General features: G+C 31.7%; 1 protein-coding gene across 3 annotated transcripts in view; it reads left to right on the forward strand.

The window, feature by feature from the left end:
- METTL15 (methyltransferase 15, mitochondrial 12S rRNA N4-cytidine) overlaps positions 1 to 18,790 on the forward strand; it is a 209,103-nt gene that overhangs the window by 65,594 nt on the left and 124,719 nt on the right. For all 3 annotated transcript variants that reach the window (XM_036879065.2, XM_036879064.2, XM_036879062.2), the window contains exon 3: positions 18,330 to 18,466. In XM_036879065.2, the coding sequence (XP_036734960.1) occupies positions 18,330 to 18,466 (137 nt within the window). The remainder of the gene's footprint in view (positions 1 to 18,329; positions 18,467 to 18,790) is intronic.

Raw genomic sequence — 18,790 nt, forward strand, 5'->3', positions numbered from 1 at the left:
AAATTTATCATTCAGGAAATGCTTAAATATTATGGTAAGATTGCACACTGGTATATCATGCAGCTTTTAGAATGGATGAGACAGAGGAGATAGGTGATATTATTATAACAGGGTCATTATGAGGACTAAAAATGGTAATCTAATTGGACACTGCTTGGCATATGGGCAGCACACAATAAATGTTAACTGGTTTTTTTTTACATGGATGCCCAACTATAAAAATAATAAAGACAGTTACCTCATAGTTACAATACTAGTCATATAGTATAAATTTTGTTATTTTATTTTTGTAGACAAATCTATATATGTAGATTTAAATTTATGCTTGCACATGTATAGAACAAGATATGAAAAAGAAGCGCTTCTAACTTCATATTGGGCAAGCTGAGTGTAAGAGGTAGAAACCCACAATTTATTTTTCATTGTTATTTATTGTTTGAATTGTTAAAAAGAGCAGGTATTTTCTAATCTGAAAAATAATGGAGAAAGAAAAGAGTGTATTCTGATCTGGAAAGTCTTTAGAAATGATAGTTTCATTAGTTTATTTCATATATGTGGACACTTGTCCAGTTTGTTGGCAGTAGACTTAGATAATTCCTACTTTAAAGTGCTTAGCTGCTACTGCAAATTAACTGGTTACTTGGGGAATAGCATTACTGTATTTGTTGTGTATGAGAAAGTGTGATGTTTTAATTTATGTCACTTTATGTCACACAGGCAAGTGATCAGATATCTGGAAAAAAGTATACCTTTGATTTTATAAAATGGAAGACCATAACTTAAGTTTTAATGTTACAGTACTTGAGTATATGTAATTTAGATATGCAAGCCTTGCTCTTTTAGATGTTTTTCATTTTTAGTCATATACTCTTTTTAGGATTCCCAAACACTGGTCCACAGCCAGATTAGGTTAATATTCTATTCATTGTCTTTCCTTACAGTAGTTTTTGTGGCACTGGAAAATACAATGAATACCATATCAAAATTTTTTATACAATAACTTTTTAAATGGGAAAGCATTTGAGGACATTATCATAGTTGACTTGACCTATTCTGACATTTAGTTCACCAAACAAAACAATACATGAATCACATATGTTATTCTAAAATAAATTGAAATATATCATTGGAAAAATATTTTAATATTCTGACAAAGTCTTAAGCCAAGGCATTATTAAATAACTTTGATCTTTTGTTTGGATTTAGAGATGAAAATTATCAAGTCAGATGTTATTCATATGCTGTAATTCATTTACTATGAATTAAAAGTTAATGATGTAATGACATCAAGCAAATGTTTAAAAACATTGGCTCATACCTCACTGTTAACTTATTAGTTTATAATATTCATAACAATAAATAATTATTGAGTAGAAGTACAGAAGAAACAGGAAGATACATATTTCAAAACCTGATACACAATATTAACTGCAAACTGATATTAGGACTCAACTGAGTTTGTTTTCAGTTGTCTAGTTTCAAAGTCTTGCTATTACCCGTACACTCTTTAGGCTGAGCCATACCTTTCAGCCATTTGGAGCTTGGTTATTCTTGTAATTTCCTCAAAGTCAGTGTGAATGATACAATTATAGATAGCAATTCTTCTCTGTTGCTTTCTTTTTTTAAACAGAAATGTCATCGCTGAATCCCTTTGGTATAAAATAATAATGTTTCTTTCCTAAAGGAAACTGATTGTTTATATAAATGATACTATGAAAATATGTAAACTTGTTTCTTAGTAACCCATCCATCACCTATTTTTAATGTTTACATTCATGAGGTATCATTTACCATAGTCTTTTCAATGTATTATTTAGTTATATGGCTTTTTTTTTTTTACTGCTTTATATCCTAGAACATATTTGAACTTGTAATAAAATAAATCATATAGGTGCATTATAAGCTGACTTAGTGTTCCAGTAATGTTGAATCTTCATTTCTCTTGGAAAGCCACAAGTAAAGTTAAATCATTTAATGTTGATTCATAATTCCAAGTTTAATTTCTTTAACATACTATTTTGAAATTTGGGGTTATAAACCTTGCTGCAAGTCACTAATAAACTACCAAATACGAGTTTTGTGTGTTCAGTTTAATATCATCCTGTCCTATATATCTTTATTTTTTATTACCTAAAGAAAGAAAGTCTACAGAATGTCACGGATAAAAATAGGATTATGTCTAAAGTAGAATGTCATAATAAAGATAGGATTATGTCTAAAGTCTATATCAAATATTATTTATGGAGAAAGAGACCATGAAATAACTCCAAGGATTTTTCCTAAACTCTGATTTGGATTCTTTTTGAATTTGGTGTATAAACCTCCTTATATCTATTCCTTGAGTTGTTATTTTGACAAGAGTAAACAGATCTGGATCAATTTATTAAGGTCTCAATCATGGAGCAAGTGGTAGCAAATGATATAAACCAATTTAAAAACCTCATAATGCCATCAGTTGAAATATACAATTAGTGAACTTCATTTCCATTTGGTGATTCCCTGTGGCAACTAGTTATACAGTATAGTAAATGTCATATTTTATAAAAATATCACTAGGATGTCATACAAGAGTATTTTATGATTTGTTAAAGTAACGTAATAGAAATTTCAATAAATGAAAGACTTCCAAATTGATCACAATCAGCTGTGTTTCTTCTTTGCAACAACACATAGTTATGAAGCCAATACTGCAAAATTCTTTGGAAGCAGATTTCATATCCATTTGCAGTACTATTGATTTGTAATTTTTCTTTTCAGGGCTCCTGCTAGAGCCCACTACAGTTTCTATGTCTTGAGTTAATGCAATTGATCTACCCTTAAATGTTGATTATACTTTATTAACTGCCTTAATTTTTTTCTTGATCAATAACTATTCAAAAGTTAATTTAATGTTGTTTATTACTGGTGCTTTTAAGATGACTTTTCATAAAGAGAAACCTCTGGCTTCTAATTCCCCTTAATAGTTCTCTTGCCTGTGATGGTAATAATTCATTTAGATAATGGAAATAGATGGCCTCTTCTTGTTTTTATCCTAGAACATGGATAAAATACCTTTCCCACTTGAACCTATTTTTTTCTATGGCTAATAATAACAAGGATAATTTTTATTTTCATAAATGATAAATAAAGATCAACTTATTTTCAGAAAGCATTGGAAAAATCATTTCAAACATTTATCAATCTTTTGATTACTCTTAGAATATAAATTTCCAGATCACTTGACAAGGTACTAAGTTGTAATAGAATTATTTCAGGTGTATTTAACTCTTAAAAATGCAAATATCTCTCTTAATGTATAGTCAAATATGTTTAGATCTATTTATTTTAGAATTACAGAATATTTGAGCTTAAAGAGGTCATCATTTTTAATCTGCTTGCCTTATCTTTGAGGAAATTAAGGTGTAGAGAAATAAAATTACTTCCTGAAGTCATATAGCTACATTTTATATAAAGAACTTAGCATGATGCTTATATATGAAGTGTTTAATAATTATTGACTTATACGTCAGTAATTTCAAAACTTGGATAAGTGATCATGACAGTAGAGGCAAAATTAATGTTTACATTAGGTAGAATTATAATGTGAATTAATAAAAATTAAAATATTAACAAAAACAAGTGGACATTTCAAATGATGGGATAGGCAGTATTTGCTATACTTAGCTCATTTGCTTTAGTTACATGTTCAACTGAAGTAATAGATGTAGACTGGCACTAATGAAAGTTACCCTAGATTTCTTTTACATTATACTGTGTAATGAAGTTGTAACACCGAGCCTACTAATATTAACATTGCTTGACAACAGTGAGATACTATAGGCAAGTGATGCCACTTTCATATGATTATAATAAGTTTTGTATTTTAAACTTATCCCTGAAGTTATAAATTATTTTGTAAAACTGAACCAGCGTGAATATTTTTACACTTGCCTGTAGAATTTTAAATTGATGACAATACTTTTACTTAAAATTACCTGAAATTTTAAGTCAAACATTTACTCTCTTTATAAGTTGATGAAATTCATGAAAGTTTTCTCTTTATGATATCTGTCTGCTTTGGGTATCAGGTTAATTCAAATTGCTTTTTCTTTCTCCTTTGTGTCATAGTTTTTTATGTACTTTTTGGGATATTCTTGAAGATTCAGTAATTAACTAAAATTGGAAGACTTACAAAAAACCTGGAATATAGTTTTAAAGAAATAAAAGTATCTCAATTTTATTTGTGCTTCATATTAATGTAAAGGTATGCCTTTCAAGGGCAAATCTTTTTATAAAAAAGTATTTTTAATAGAACAGTTAGTCAAGAATAGTCTTCTTTACACATATAAATCAAGTATAAAAACCAAATGAGTATTCATATTTGAACTGACTGTTTATAGTTCATAATGCATGAGCAAAACCGAAAGTTTCTGTGATGACTGCCCTTGTACTGTTCACTATGTAACTTATTCATTATGTAAGAATTTGTTCTCCGTGTAAGAACTTGTTTGTTATGCCTCAGAAGATTGGAGACTGACGAAAATTAGGCTTGGGGTGGATTAATGATTGTGCATTGAGCATTGACTCCCCTATACAGAATTTTATTGTCGTTAACAACCATTTGATCAATAAATATGAGAGATGCCCTCACAAAAAAAAAAAAAAAAAGGACAGACTTCCAATGGTAAAATAAATAAGTAACCAGGTTGTAATGTATAGCATAAGGAATATAGTCAAGATATTGTAACAGCTTGGTAGGGTGATAGCTGGAACCTAGAATTATGTATATAAATGTTTTATCACTGTGTTGTACACTTGAGACTAATGTAATGTAATACTGTGCGTCAACTACCCTTCAATAAAAAATAATTATGTAAAAAAAAAAAAGAATAGTCTTCTTTACAACTTAAAAAGAAGGCATTCTTACTAATTGGTCTTCACAAAGAGCACTGGTATGTAATTTGTCATCCTAGGAAACTCCTTTTTATAAACCATGTGTACAGAGGGTCTGCCTTTTATTAAAAATTTTACTCAAAATTTCCATTTATGTTACTGATGGCCCTGCATGGAAAAGTTGTAGGTCCAAAAAGGACGCAACCAATAAAAATATGGTAATGATATATTACAAAATATGCTGGATGAAAATAAATATTTCATATTTCTTTTAGGTATTTGGACATGAATTAGTAACTAATAACTAGCTGAGGCAATTATTAACTCCAGGAAAAACAGTTATACAAGAAATAAAATGTGATGAAAGTTGCAACATGACTGAGCTAGAAAAAAAAAAAAGGAATAGTTATCCATTTATATACATAAACACAAAATATTGATTTCAGTCCAAATTGTGATATGAATATATTGAGAGAATGAACAAAAAACAAAGTGAATATAGATGGTTGTATAAGATAGCCCAATCCTAATCTTCCATAAATATATAATCAATAGATAGTATCTAAAAAATTAAGTCACAAATAGCATTATTTCAATAGAAATAGGGAAATAAATATTAGAAGACATAGCTAAACAATCTAAAAATGGTAGCCTATGGAGAGCTACATAGGGATAGCTATAACCTTGGTTAGTTTGCTTTTTAAGCTATGTAAATGACTATTTTTAATGAAAATGTGAAAGATACATAAAAATAGAGAAAAAGTTCAATGAACTCCTGTATTCTAATCACTTAGAATTAGCCATTATCAAGATTTTGATACACTTGCTTCATGTAAGCATATTAGTTTAAACTTTTTTAATGAAAAAATATTTAGAAATACCTCTGAGATAAATGACTGATATAGGCAATCGGAAGTAGTGGGAAAAGGGAGAACTTTTTCTTTTAAATAGTTTTATTTTTATTTTTATTTTTATCTTACAAATTCTTATGCCATGCACCATTCTCAACACTTTACACTCATTTAATCCTCATAACAAATTTAGATGGGTACTAGAATCATTCCTGTTTTACAAAAGAGAGTTGGCTATCATTTGAGGTTTTTTCAATGATCAGATGTTCCTTTTTAAATATATGTTTTAAAAATAATGGGCCAAACATCAAAAAGACTAGGAACAACAAATGCTGGTGAGGATGCAGAGAAAGGGGAACCCTCTTACACTGCTGGTGGGAATATAAACTAGTTCAACCATTGTGGAAAGCAATATGGAGGTTCCTCAAAAAACTAAAAATAAAAATACCATTTGACCCGGACATTCCACTCCTAGGAATTTACCCAAAGAAAACAAGTTATCATATTCAAAAAGACATCTGCACCCCTATGTTTATTGCAGCACTATTTACAATAGCCATGATATGGAAGCAACCTAAGTGTCCATCAGTAGATGAATGGATAAAGAAGATGTGGTACATATACATAATGGAATACTATTCAACCATAAGAAAGAAAAATAATCTTTTTTATAAAAGTAGTATATAGACATACATCTATGGTATATTTCAGATTTAGTTGCTAGTATTCTAATGTTTAATTATGAACTTCAAAATTAGAAAAGCAAGTGGTGATATATTATGGAAGAAAGTTCTTTTGGCATAGAAATATTTCAAGAAGCAATAATAATAACATGTCTGAAATTAGATAAACCCCTAAAAGACAAAGTTGATTTATTTTTAAGCATATTGTGAAAATAGTCAGAAAATAGCTTAGCATTGTGTTCTGACAGTAAAACATCTCACAGAAAGTGCTCGTTGTTCCTACCTAATTTTTTCCTTCTAGCAAGACTAAGAAGAATTTTCTTGATCTGGGCTGATATTTTAATGTTCATTATTTTCCATTAGCCTGCTCCTGACTCTTTTGGTATACTCAGTGTTTATATATTTAAAATATTTTTCGTAATGATCAATCTGATCATCTGAAGTTATTTGGAATACCATGTTTGATTTCACACATAGGCAATTAAACTTCCTTTGCTCATTTGTATGTCTTTTCAGGATCAGATATTCATTCAAAGATCATATATTCTCTGTCTTCTGGTATCTTCCTTAAGACTATATCAAATGTATAGGCTTGGTTCTTTGCATTATGAAGACAGATGATACTACCTGACAACAAATGATAACACATTCTAAAATACAACTTGGCATCGCTAAAAGATTTCTAGGTTTACGTGATTATCAGCTTATTTTGGAGTCATGTTTACTGCAACATGAATCTAGAATTGGAGGTAGAGAATTGAGGGTAGGAGTTAAATTTTAGATGTAGGGCTGACGAGTGATTGGAAAAATTGAGTTTTCATCTAGTTAAAATAGTTTCCTCCTTAAATCCAGAAGATGTAATTTAAGATGATTTGATTTAGAATGGGTTGAAAATACTGGATTTTTTGTTTGTTGTTTATAAACAGAAATAGCTCAGAAGAACCACTTGAAAAGTGGAAGAAAGCAGGAATATTATAGAGGGAAGACTACCTTCCCTTTGTTATTAGATTTATAAATGTACACAGTTTTTTAAGTCATGGCCTTTGTATTCTAACATAATATAGTCCTGGTGCTTAAAAATATACTTAAATATATGGTAGTTTGCATGTTACACTTATTGTTTAGAAACCTAAATGGTCCCTGCAATAATGGTCATTGGCACTTTAGTACCTTTGGAACTCTGAATCACTTATATTACTTTGGATTATTGCTTCAAGGATTCCAACCATACTCTTTGTAAGTGCTGAGGGAGGTATGTGTTGTAACTGGGGGAGGGACAGGCAGTACATAACACAAGTTTCATAACTGTCTAAGAACAACAGGTAGTAGGCCTGTGATAGATTTTCAAGCCTCTTAATTATTTTTCATAGGCAATAAATTTGGCTTAATTTTCTGGTTTTTGATCTATGATGTTTTGAAAGGCAATATTTCTAAACCTATTATAGATAGAATTAGATACTTTGTATTATTGTCATCATCAAATGTTGAATGGCAAAAATAATATTTGTGTAGTGATTTTCAGTGTTCTTTAGGGTACCCATGTGATTTTCTAGCAATGTGTTAGGACTCTTATTAGTTGTGTGAAGAAGTGTATCTTTACCAACACCTATAGTAAAGAGCACCTGAAAGAAGCCAATATTGAATTTTAAGCTCCAAACCAAATAAAATTCTTAACAGTAATTCTGCTTATTTTCCAAGCATTTTGAAAACACTGTACAAATTAAACAAGACCGTCATTTAATACCAATCTGAAGTTTACTTTAATGGCTTTTCAAAAGGTAATATTTTCTTAAGGGGTTTGGACTTCCCTTCCTTTTTCTTTGAGTAAGCTACCTGTTTGTTCATCTATATACTTAACAAATATTTATCACTTGTGCATAGCGTTACTGGAAATCTACATCTGTAGTTTCTGTTTTGTCCTGCTTACTGTTTCAGACATTTAGGCAGTACCTGTAATGGGGTTCTCCAGAAAAACAGATTAAGATGTTTGATTGTGTGTGTGTGTATGTGTGTGTGTAAGTGGTTTATTTTAGGGAATTGACTCATACATTTGTGGGTGCTAGCAAGTCCCAAATCTGGCAAGCTGGAATCTCATTCATGCAGGGGTTAATGCTGCAGTCTTGAAGTAGTATTTCCTCTTCCTCCAGGAAACCTTAGTTTTTCTCTTAAGGTCTTTCAACTGATTAGATGAAGCCCCACTCACACTATGGAGGATAATATCACTTAAGGTCAATGGATTTTAGATGTTAACTACATCTATAAAATATCTTCACAGCAACATTTAGATTAGTATTTGATTAAATAACTGGATACTATAGCCTAGCCAAGTTGACGCATAACACAATACTGTTTATTTGAAGTTACCTACAATTGTATTCTTCCAAATGAATATGATGAGTCTTACTTATGGAAATGTTTTTAAAGACTTCTGCTAGCTTAGATAAGCTCCTCAAACTCAGAGTCTGTTTCTTGTTCTATAAAATAGGGCAAAATATCTCACAGGAGAATGAGATGAGTATTGAATGAGTCAATATATGCTAAATACCTAATGGCTTCCTGGCTTACAATAGATGCTCAATAAATATTAATTTTCCTGTTTTCCTTTATTCTTTTGAAAACAAAATTTGTTTAATTACCAAAATATTTATATTCATTTATTTGTGTAGACATTCAACAAATACTTATTTAGCTCCATGTGGCAGGTACTATTCCAGGTATTAGAGATACAAAATTGTATCTACCCTTTTAGAGCTTGCCTTCCAGGGATGGGACACAGATATAACAACAGGAAAAGGAAATATATAAGATAGGTTATGTTAGATAAGTACTATGAAGAAAAGTAAAGAAAGGAGTTAAGAGTATTGGCAGTGAAGAAAAGGGTTGCAGTTTAAACAGTTTTATCAGAGATAGTCTTGCCAAGCTGATTACCTCTAAGCAAAGACCTGAAAGAAAAGACAGAGGAAGTGCTCTATTCTTGAATATCTAGGCTCTGATGGGACTGGCAGATAAGACATTAAGTGCATAGATTTCGGTCAAGAGTGTGTTTGATGGACAGCATGAAGTTTCTGGTTGTTAGACTAGAGTGATCCAGCAGTAGAAAAGCAGAAGATGAAATCAGACATGTTGGTTGAAGTGTACTGAGCAAATTTTGAAGGGCCTTGTGAAATAGGAAGCCATCCGAAAGTTTTGAGTACAAGAGTGATATATTTGTGCTACTCAACAAAAAAATATAGGAACTTATAAGGGCTTTTGTTAAGGGCATAAACTCAGACGATACACTGCATGGTTTCAAAGGCTCTGTAATTTATTAACCATGCAACCTCAGGCGAATTACTTCTCCACTGAAATGCAAATAAATAAAAGTGTCTAAGTCATACAACTGTTATGTAAAGTAACCTTTGCTTGGCATATAGAAAATCTAATAATTATTTGCAATTATTTTTGGTAATAATAAAAGGGTCCATCTCTAATATGAGCATTCTGTGCTAGTGATCTTAAATTGATACATACAACCTGTTCTTGTCATTGATTTAAATGTAAAACTATAATATATTGATAAATTAGAAATGATTATGAATAAAGAAACATTGATTTTGAGATGGTCACATTCTGACAGGATCATGTGATTTCCTGAAAAGCAGATTATCTCCTTTGATGATACCGTTTTTTTGGTCAGTGCTGTCATCATCCTTTCATGCAAATAGATTTGAAAGTTTTGTGACAACTTTGACATTTTTTCCTAACTTTATTGTTTACATCTTAACTAAGCTTCAATTCTTATGAATGCTTCTTTATGGTAACATTCTTCTACCATTTCTCTAATAGGGACCCTTTCTTCCCCTATCTGTCATTATCTTAGTGCAAATCCTATCACTTCACTTCACAGGCCCTCGTCTGTTCTCCTGCTTCTTGTCAGTGGAAATAGTAGGTATTATTATTAGTAGTATTTTGAACACTCACTATGTACCAGAAAGTATTCTGAGCATTTAAATTCATTTAATCCTCATTGTAACCATGAAAGGTCAGTACTTTTTATTCCATTTTATAACTAAGAGAGCAGACTCAGAAAGTTAAACAACCAAACATTCATCCCAGTCTGTTCTATTTCTTTTTACAATTTCTTATATTCCATACAATTAATTAATGATTCAAGAGTAATGTTCCTTTGCCTTTGTTTCAGATTTTCCTGTCCCCTGGGAAACATTTTTTCCTCTGTTAAACTTAGCTACTCATAATCCAGATTTAACTTTATTACTAAAAAAAGATTTAACATTAATACTTTAGAAAGAAGAAAAAAATTAATTTTATTGAGACAAGAGTTCTCCTGTGAAAAGAATAGAATTTAAGCTATCAGATGAAATATTTGCAGAATTAGGCAGAATGAGTCATCATAGTACCATCACTACTCTTGATAAAATGAGAAAATAGTTAAATTTATTACAGTGCATTGATTTTTTTGTTTGAAGTATAACTTTCATGTTCATTTGAGATTTTTTTTCTTTTATACAAGCCCATGTAATAGTTACAAATAAAACAAAATAAGCACATGGCAGACAGATACTTAACAGAGCTTGATAAGACAATAATAAATCAAGGGGTTTGGTAAGAAAAATGTTTGTTCAGAATATTAGCTGACTATAAGTTTGTTGGCCTTCTATGTTCAAAGTTATTTCAGGTCTACAAATGCATCAGTGTGACAAATGTCTACCTGTCAACAGATCAGACAGAGAACAGAAGTAAAGCCTGAGAGAAGTCAGTGAGATAGTCTTGATTCAGTATACAATGGTAGAACAATAGCTTGCCTTAGCAGTTATAAACATTTCAGTGACATTATAAAGCAGATAACTAGTGATATTTTAGTCATAATATCCATTAAATCATATAATATCCTATCATGTCCAAATAACTAGCTCATCTCTCTTAACATTGGTCTCAATAATTAAATCAAAGACGCTGCTCCCCTCTGTTGCCCTTGGTGAATGTGCCAGATCCACTGTTCAGCTGAATGTTGAACAACACAGTGTCAACTGCCCAGGTCCACTTATATGGGATGATTTTCAAGAAATACATTGGAAAAATTTTTGGAGATTTGTGACATAAAAAAATTTGAAAAGACATTTTCTTTTCTCCAGCTTACTTTATTGTAAGGATACAATATATAATACATATAACATAAAAAATATGTTTGTATTGACTGTTTATGTGTTTGATGAGGCTTCCTTCCAGTCAACAGTAGGACATTAACAGTTAAGAATTTTGGAGAGTCAAAAGTTGCATATAGATTTTTAACTGTTTGGAAAGTCAGTGCCTCTAGGCCTTGCATTGCTCAAGGGTCAATGTGTTTGCGGGCACAGTGTTCCCAAAATCTGCATAATATAATTTGGCTATACAGTGTAACATTTATTTTAGTATTTTTTTTACATGTATCAATTTTTTTGGCCAGAGTGAGCTTTTAAAAATATAATTATAACTGGGTGTTCTTTAAGCATTTTCAGAAACCAAACTTCTTGCACCCACTATGGATTAGTGCTCATGATAATTGGCCCTATTACATTAGCAGATTTCAATTTTTTTTTATTCTCTTCAAATCTCTGCTCAGCAATTCCCCTCACTTCACTATTTCAAATTTACTACAAAGAATTATTCTTATTCTGTTTCCACATGAAATTCTTAAACCTCTTGATCTTCCTCTCAAGCTGCCTGTGTCTTCTCATACATTAGTTTTCTCTCTTCTGAAGTAAGAAGTCATTCCTTGGCCTCTTGAACACTAATTGAAAGGTGACGGAGGAAGGGCGGGACAGTGTGGGAAGAAGAGAAAATAAATGCTTATCTTATTTTTGCCTATATCTGTAGTTCTACTGCCAATTTACGTTTTCTAAATAAACGATTCCAAAATACTCATGTGTAAAATGAGATTATTTTATCTATCATATAGACTGTTTTAAGAATGAAATTAGTCAAATTTTTAGAGTATGTGAGTGCTAGCACAGAATTGCATGATAAATGGTTTCTGTTATCCTCTTAATTACCCAGATAGTATGTTTCATGATCAGTTTTTATTTCTGTCATTTCTCCACTCAACCACATCTAGGCTGCTCTACCTCTATGAGAAATCAAAGTAGTTAGTAGTACAGGTTTAGAAGACAGTTATTTTTGAAATCTGTCTTCATCATTCATTAGCTTTGCCTCAGACAATTTACTTAGCCCTTTCTAAGCTCCTTTTCTTCCCCTGTAAAGAGTAATAATCATAGTAACTTGCCTCAGAGTGTCGTTTTGAGAATCACATTAATTAACTGAATATGTGAGTGAGCATGTGTGCTTGTGTGTTTGTGTAAGGGTGTCTATATAAAATAAATAAGTTGTGCAGATAAAATGTTTGGTATAAAATAAGCATTCAGTAAGTGTACCAGATGTTATTATTGATGTTATTACTTTCCAGTTCAGGCTCTTGTGTCCTCTGACCTGGGTGCTCTCCATCAGGTCACCTCTGTTTTCACTCCTTACCATCCATTTAATACTGTTGGCAGTTTAGTGGTATTTTTTAATTAAAAAGAAGTCCTCAAAGCTGTTCATTATTTAGCCAATGTGGCACAAATTACTTATCCTGGCCTTTGGAACTTCCAAAATGTGACTTTACACTACCTTTCTATCATTATTTCCTAGTTTGTCTTACATTGCTGCTATGAGGATTATGACGGTGAATATATCACAACAAATAACAGTATCTGGCATATACATGAAGTAGATAAGTTCTTCCTTTTTCTCTTTTCTCCCTTTTTCTCCTTCTATCCTCTTCTTTTAATAAATCTAGAATTCTAAGTAAACTCTATATGTGTGACTTATTCTTTCCTATGTCCATGCTTTGGCTAAGATGTAATTCTGTTTTTGTTTATTCAGCAAGTATGTGTTGATTATACTCAATATGTCTTGTATTGTTTGGCTCCAGGAACATAAATATTTAGGGCATCTTTCAGAGGTATTCTAGAAAGAAAGAACTGTATATTAAAGACACTAAAATCTCCAGCTGAAAACTACATGATAGCAGGAGCCATGTCTATTTTGATCTACAGTTGTATTTCCAGAGCTTTGAATAGAACTGTGGACATATTCAGATTCTCATAATTGCTTGAGAATAAAGTTGAAGAGAGTTGAAATAAGGCAAAAGGGAGAGAAGGCATGAGACAGCTCAGCATGTCTGATATTTGCATGTGCATCTGAATGACTGGAGAACATAGGAGTAAAATTCAAGTGTAAGAGTAGTATATGATGTTGGAAAGAAGTTCAGTGGCCATAATATGAAGAATATTACCCATTACACCTTGAAGTTTGGACTCTATCATGTAGCTTAAGGGAGCTTGTGAGGATATTTAAATAGAAATGTCATAGGCTACATAGAGTTTTATCCTTTAGAAAGGATATCCTGTTAACAGTGTAGCAAGAAGAATTAGAAGTGAGATTAGAGGCACGGATATGAGTTGTGAGCCTGTTGCAAGAGTAAAGTAAGGAAATATGGGGCCTGACTTAAGAATAGGGGTGGAAAGATTTTAGAAATATTTATATGATAAAGTCAATACAACTTGGTAACTCTTTGGATTTGGAGAATTTGGGAAAGTGAGGAGAAAGGGTGAGCTCTGAGTTCTGCCTATCCTTCAAGTTCCAGCTGAATTTACTGTAACCTACTCCAATATTATCTATCTCACCACTGTTTAAAACAAATGTCTGCTTTTTCACTCCTTGTAAAATGTTATATATGCTTTTGTTATATTGCTAATTTCTTTTTACCAGTAAGTATTTGTGTGCTTGTCTAAATTCTTTTACCAAACTGGAAGGCGTATAACTTAATAACTTTGTATTACCCCTATGGCCATACCTATATGGGATGTTCAGTATATATACAGATTATTGATGAATGCCATACATTTTAATTACCCTCTGAAGAAAATTCAGAGAGTTAAGTGTATGTCCATGATATTTCAGCATTTCAAAATGAAGTTAGTTGCAAATAGGTAAAGTTTAAAATTCTTCCAAAAGCATTTTAATTCTAAAAATTCAAAATTAGTAATTGCCAGGAAAATAATGTTCATAGGAAAAAATTTTAAAGTGAAATCAGGCCATATTGTTTCCAAATTCGGTTGAGAACTTACTATTAAAAACCTTGCACAGATTGAAAATGACTAATCAACATTAGGAAAATGAAATAGGAAGATCTAACACTGGAAGATCTACCCTCATACTGTTCATGGCTAAAAATGTTTTCATGTCCAATTTTAACAGTGTCGTTTCAGGGTGAAAATTTCAATGATAAGAACTGTTGTATGTGAGGGGTTGGGAGGGAATAATGTAATTATCATGTCGGCAAGATGATCTTGATTTGTTACTCCCACCTTCAGGCTACTCCCTTGATTTGTTAGTCTCCACCTTCAGAGAGCAGCTTTAGCTTAGTCTTAAAGGATATTACATTTGAGAGGTTTAAAAATGTAGCACTATGTATACTGTAGAAGGATAGAGCAGTGTATAATAATGGAATTAATCTTGGGTTATTTCATGGGTCTTTCTAGATCTAACCACCCATGTGTCTGTGTATGTGTGGCATACATTCTGAAGCTCTAAATACCTAGGCATCTACTTGAAAGAGAAGGAAAAGAGAGAGAGAGAGAGAGAAATATGCATATCTCAAGAGTTATTCTGCTATACAAATGTAAAGACATAGTTTTCAAGAGCCCTAAATTTCAATGGGAATGAGTGATAAAAAAAAAACTTGTATAATTTTTGTAAAGCCATCTCTGCCTTAATTCTTTCTTATGTCATCCATTTTTTCCCCCTGAATTCTTTCTTATATTCCCACCCTCCCTTCTTCTGTTTCTTTCAAGAAAGAGCAGAGAATTTAAGAGTTGGTGACAACTGGCTTAGAGTTCTCTCTCTCTTACTTACTAATAATATTATCTTAATCAAGTCACAGTGTCTCTGTGCACCTGAGTTTTCTATTTGCAAAAATGATAATGCCACTTGTCCGTACTTCCTTACAGAACTTTTGTTAGACTAAGTTGGAAAACATGAATGCTTGATAAACCATAAACGGTACGCAAATACAGACTTTATTCATTTAATGCAGAAGCAGAGTAGTGTGAGAAAGAACATAGATTTTAGAGCCAGATACACCTGTATTCAATTCCTGCTTTGTCATCTTAGTTTCTATTTATTTACAATCTAATAACACCTACTTCATGAACATAAGGAAGAAATAAGAATTTTCATAAAGCTCTGTGATGTAAACAAGGGTACAGTAAACCCCATTTCTTAGATGAAGCAGTTGAAGCTCAGAAAGTAAAAATTATTTGGCCAGGGTTATACAGGTGGTAAATGAAATTACCAGAATAAACTCTTGTTATTAAATAAGGGTTTGACTTTATATACAAATTAAATCAGGTAATTTCAAAGGAAGTTTCATTTATGTTTGGAGCATATGATATGCATTTGAATATATGTCTAGATAAGACCCATAGAAAGGTTATTTGGAAATGTTCAGATTTCCTCGTTCTGTATTTGTTAAGCAACAAATTTGTCCAGTCTCCTTGTTTCATTATCAACTTGTACAAATTTATAAATGTGATCTTATGTCAAATTAATTACCCAGGAAAAGGAAAAAACTAATTGACTCCCTTTTCAATTGTAATATTTGGGGACTCAGGAGGCCTAGATGTCACTATTACACTTGATGAGCAATATATATTAGAATTTTAAAAATGAAAGTCAGTGGATTTTTTCACTTATTAACTGAGGACATACGATGGAGTTCACGTCTAATTTCATAAATCCCATTTGTCTCCCACTTTTTGCTTTGTGTTATGCTTGTCTGGTAATAATAGGCTATTTTTTTTTTTCCCTATGGAAACTTCCTTGATTGTCAGTAAATCTCCAAGGGCATAATCATGATATATTAAAAAATAATCATGCAAATTATAATCATCTCACATTTTCCGGAATATGTTTAATGATGAGGACTTTTCTTTTTAAATATTGATTGGGTCTTTCCTGGCTTGAGATAAGATAATCATATACAAATTACTTTATTTGACATGTTCTTAGTTTAAATCTAGTTATAGCAAGATTTGGTGTTGGGGCATAACAAGAAAGTGAGTTATAGTTTTGCCAGGGAAAAGTTCTTTATAAAATTATACCAATCCCCTAGCAATTTTAGAACTGAAGTAAGGTATGGTGGAAGATTTTTACCTACTCATAAGAAAGTATAAGATAAGTTAACAAACAGAAAAGAAATTATTCAATCATGAGATTTAAGTATGTACTCCTAACAACCATCAAATAATAAGACTTTATGTATTGTTTTAAAGTTTTGTTTTAAGATGGTGAAAAATATGTGTAGCCATGCCTTTTGTGCTGACAGTGATAGAAGTGCAACTTTAAGTTATACTAACACATTTATATTAAAAAGTAGTCCTTATCCACTTTTACCGCATTTACTTCTCTCATAATTTTCATCCCTCTTCTTCTCAATTTTGATCAAAAGATTTCCTCCATATTGGAATGTCAGACTAACTTTTCTGAGGACTTGATCAGGGGATGGGACTTAGCATGGTAGATGGTAGCAGAAAATTAAAGCATAACTGTACCTTATTTCTGACCACCCTCCCTGAAATAAGTTGTAGCATGAAGGGTGGGGAAATGTTCAGATCTATTGCAAGAATTTCCCTTTTTGTGCTATGTACACATGAACTTTCTAAAAGTTATATGTTTAAATGTTTTTAATAGTCTAGCTTACAGTATATGTTATTTGTCATAGTATTCAGTAATATTGGAGTTATTTTTTTTTTATTTTCATGCCAGTGAAGCTTATTGAAAGGGCACATTAAACTAAGAGCATAACTTCAAGGGGATGTGCTGAGAGAGTCTTGACTTCCAAATCAGTCACAATCAATTAATTTGCTTGCACATTTGTTTCATATGGTCCAGTTCTGGTTTCTTGCCCAACTGTGACCTGTTTTCTACACTGTATGGCCAAACCAAAGAGCTGAAAAGTAGATTCAGATCCAGTTACCTTTATTGTATATCTAGAATGATCCACGAATTTAAAGATATGTACCTGTGTTCCATAGTATCCTGTTGTCCAGGCAAAGTATTACTGACAAATCTTTCAGTCTCAAAAGTGTCTTGGTTTAGGTGAGAAATTGTATGTCATTTTACCAATTAGGTTGGTATTGGTGGTATGTTCTTTTCTTCCAGGTCTTCTTTTTCTTTCTAAACTCTGGAGAAATCTAAAGACACTGGAATATTAAGTGCTTTTCCCAAAGATACATAACTACTTAATAGCAATGCTAGAATTTACCTCAGGTGTTTTGACTTAAGCCTTGGGCTTTTTCCAAGTCATATTTGTTAATTCATCAATTTTCCAGGTGAGATTTTGAAAGATTCTCCTATGAATGTTTATTGTTAGGTATATTCATTTTTCTCTCTCTTTCATTCTGTAGCATTGAATATTTTTATGTTTAATATAAAGCATTTCAAGAAATTGAGGTAAAGTAAGCCATACTACTTGTCAGTTATCTCCAAATGATAACAAGTTGTTGGCTATATCTTTACCAGCCAGGTGCTGGAAAGCATTAAAAAGCTAGCAGTACGACACTGTGCTAAAGCCAGTTTGACATTATGGAGGGAAATATAAGTTTGTCTTGAATTTGCAAGCTGTGTGAGAGATTATCATTTTATTGATACTTGAAACAATTCTTTTGGACTCCTCATAATTAATCCAGATCTCATGTGTAACAAATTGAACTCTAGGCAAAACAGTTGTGTTTTTTTATTTGCTATCAGCTCTGAAAATCAATATATGTTAACAGAAATTAAGATAGCTAGCAAGAATAAATTTTGTTTATGCTAAGGGGTAATTTTCTTTTTCTGTGTTGGCTAGATTTTTCTAGATATGACATTTGGTTCAGGAGGACACACAAGAGCCATTCTACAGAAGGAGTCAGATATTACTCTGTTCGTCTTAGACAGAGACCCGACAGCTTATGCAATAGCCGAACAGCTTTCAGAATTCTATCCGTAAGTAGTAATGCTCCTGTATAGTTACTTAATTTTTGTGCTGAGTTTTATAGACCTTTGTTTACCATCTCAGAATTTGTTCTCCCTTGTACGATGTTGTAATTCACTCCATTAAATATTTCCTCTCTTTTTCCCCCAAAGAAGTAATAAAAGTAGAATGATGATTTTTGGTGCCATTTAAAAAATGATTTTTCAGAATTCATAAGAATAAATACAAAAGTGACTTTTGACTAAAATTTGAAGATATTGAATTTAATCCATGAATAATTTATATATGTGCGTGTGTGTGTGTGTGTGTGTGTGTGTGTGTGTGTGTGTGTGTAT

This window comes from Manis pentadactyla, chromosome 9 (genome assembly GCF_030020395.1).
Source record: "Manis pentadactyla isolate mManPen7 chromosome 9, mManPen7.hap1, whole genome shotgun sequence".
NCBI classification, from domain to species: domain Eukaryota; kingdom Metazoa; phylum Chordata; class Mammalia; order Pholidota; family Manidae; genus Manis; species Manis pentadactyla.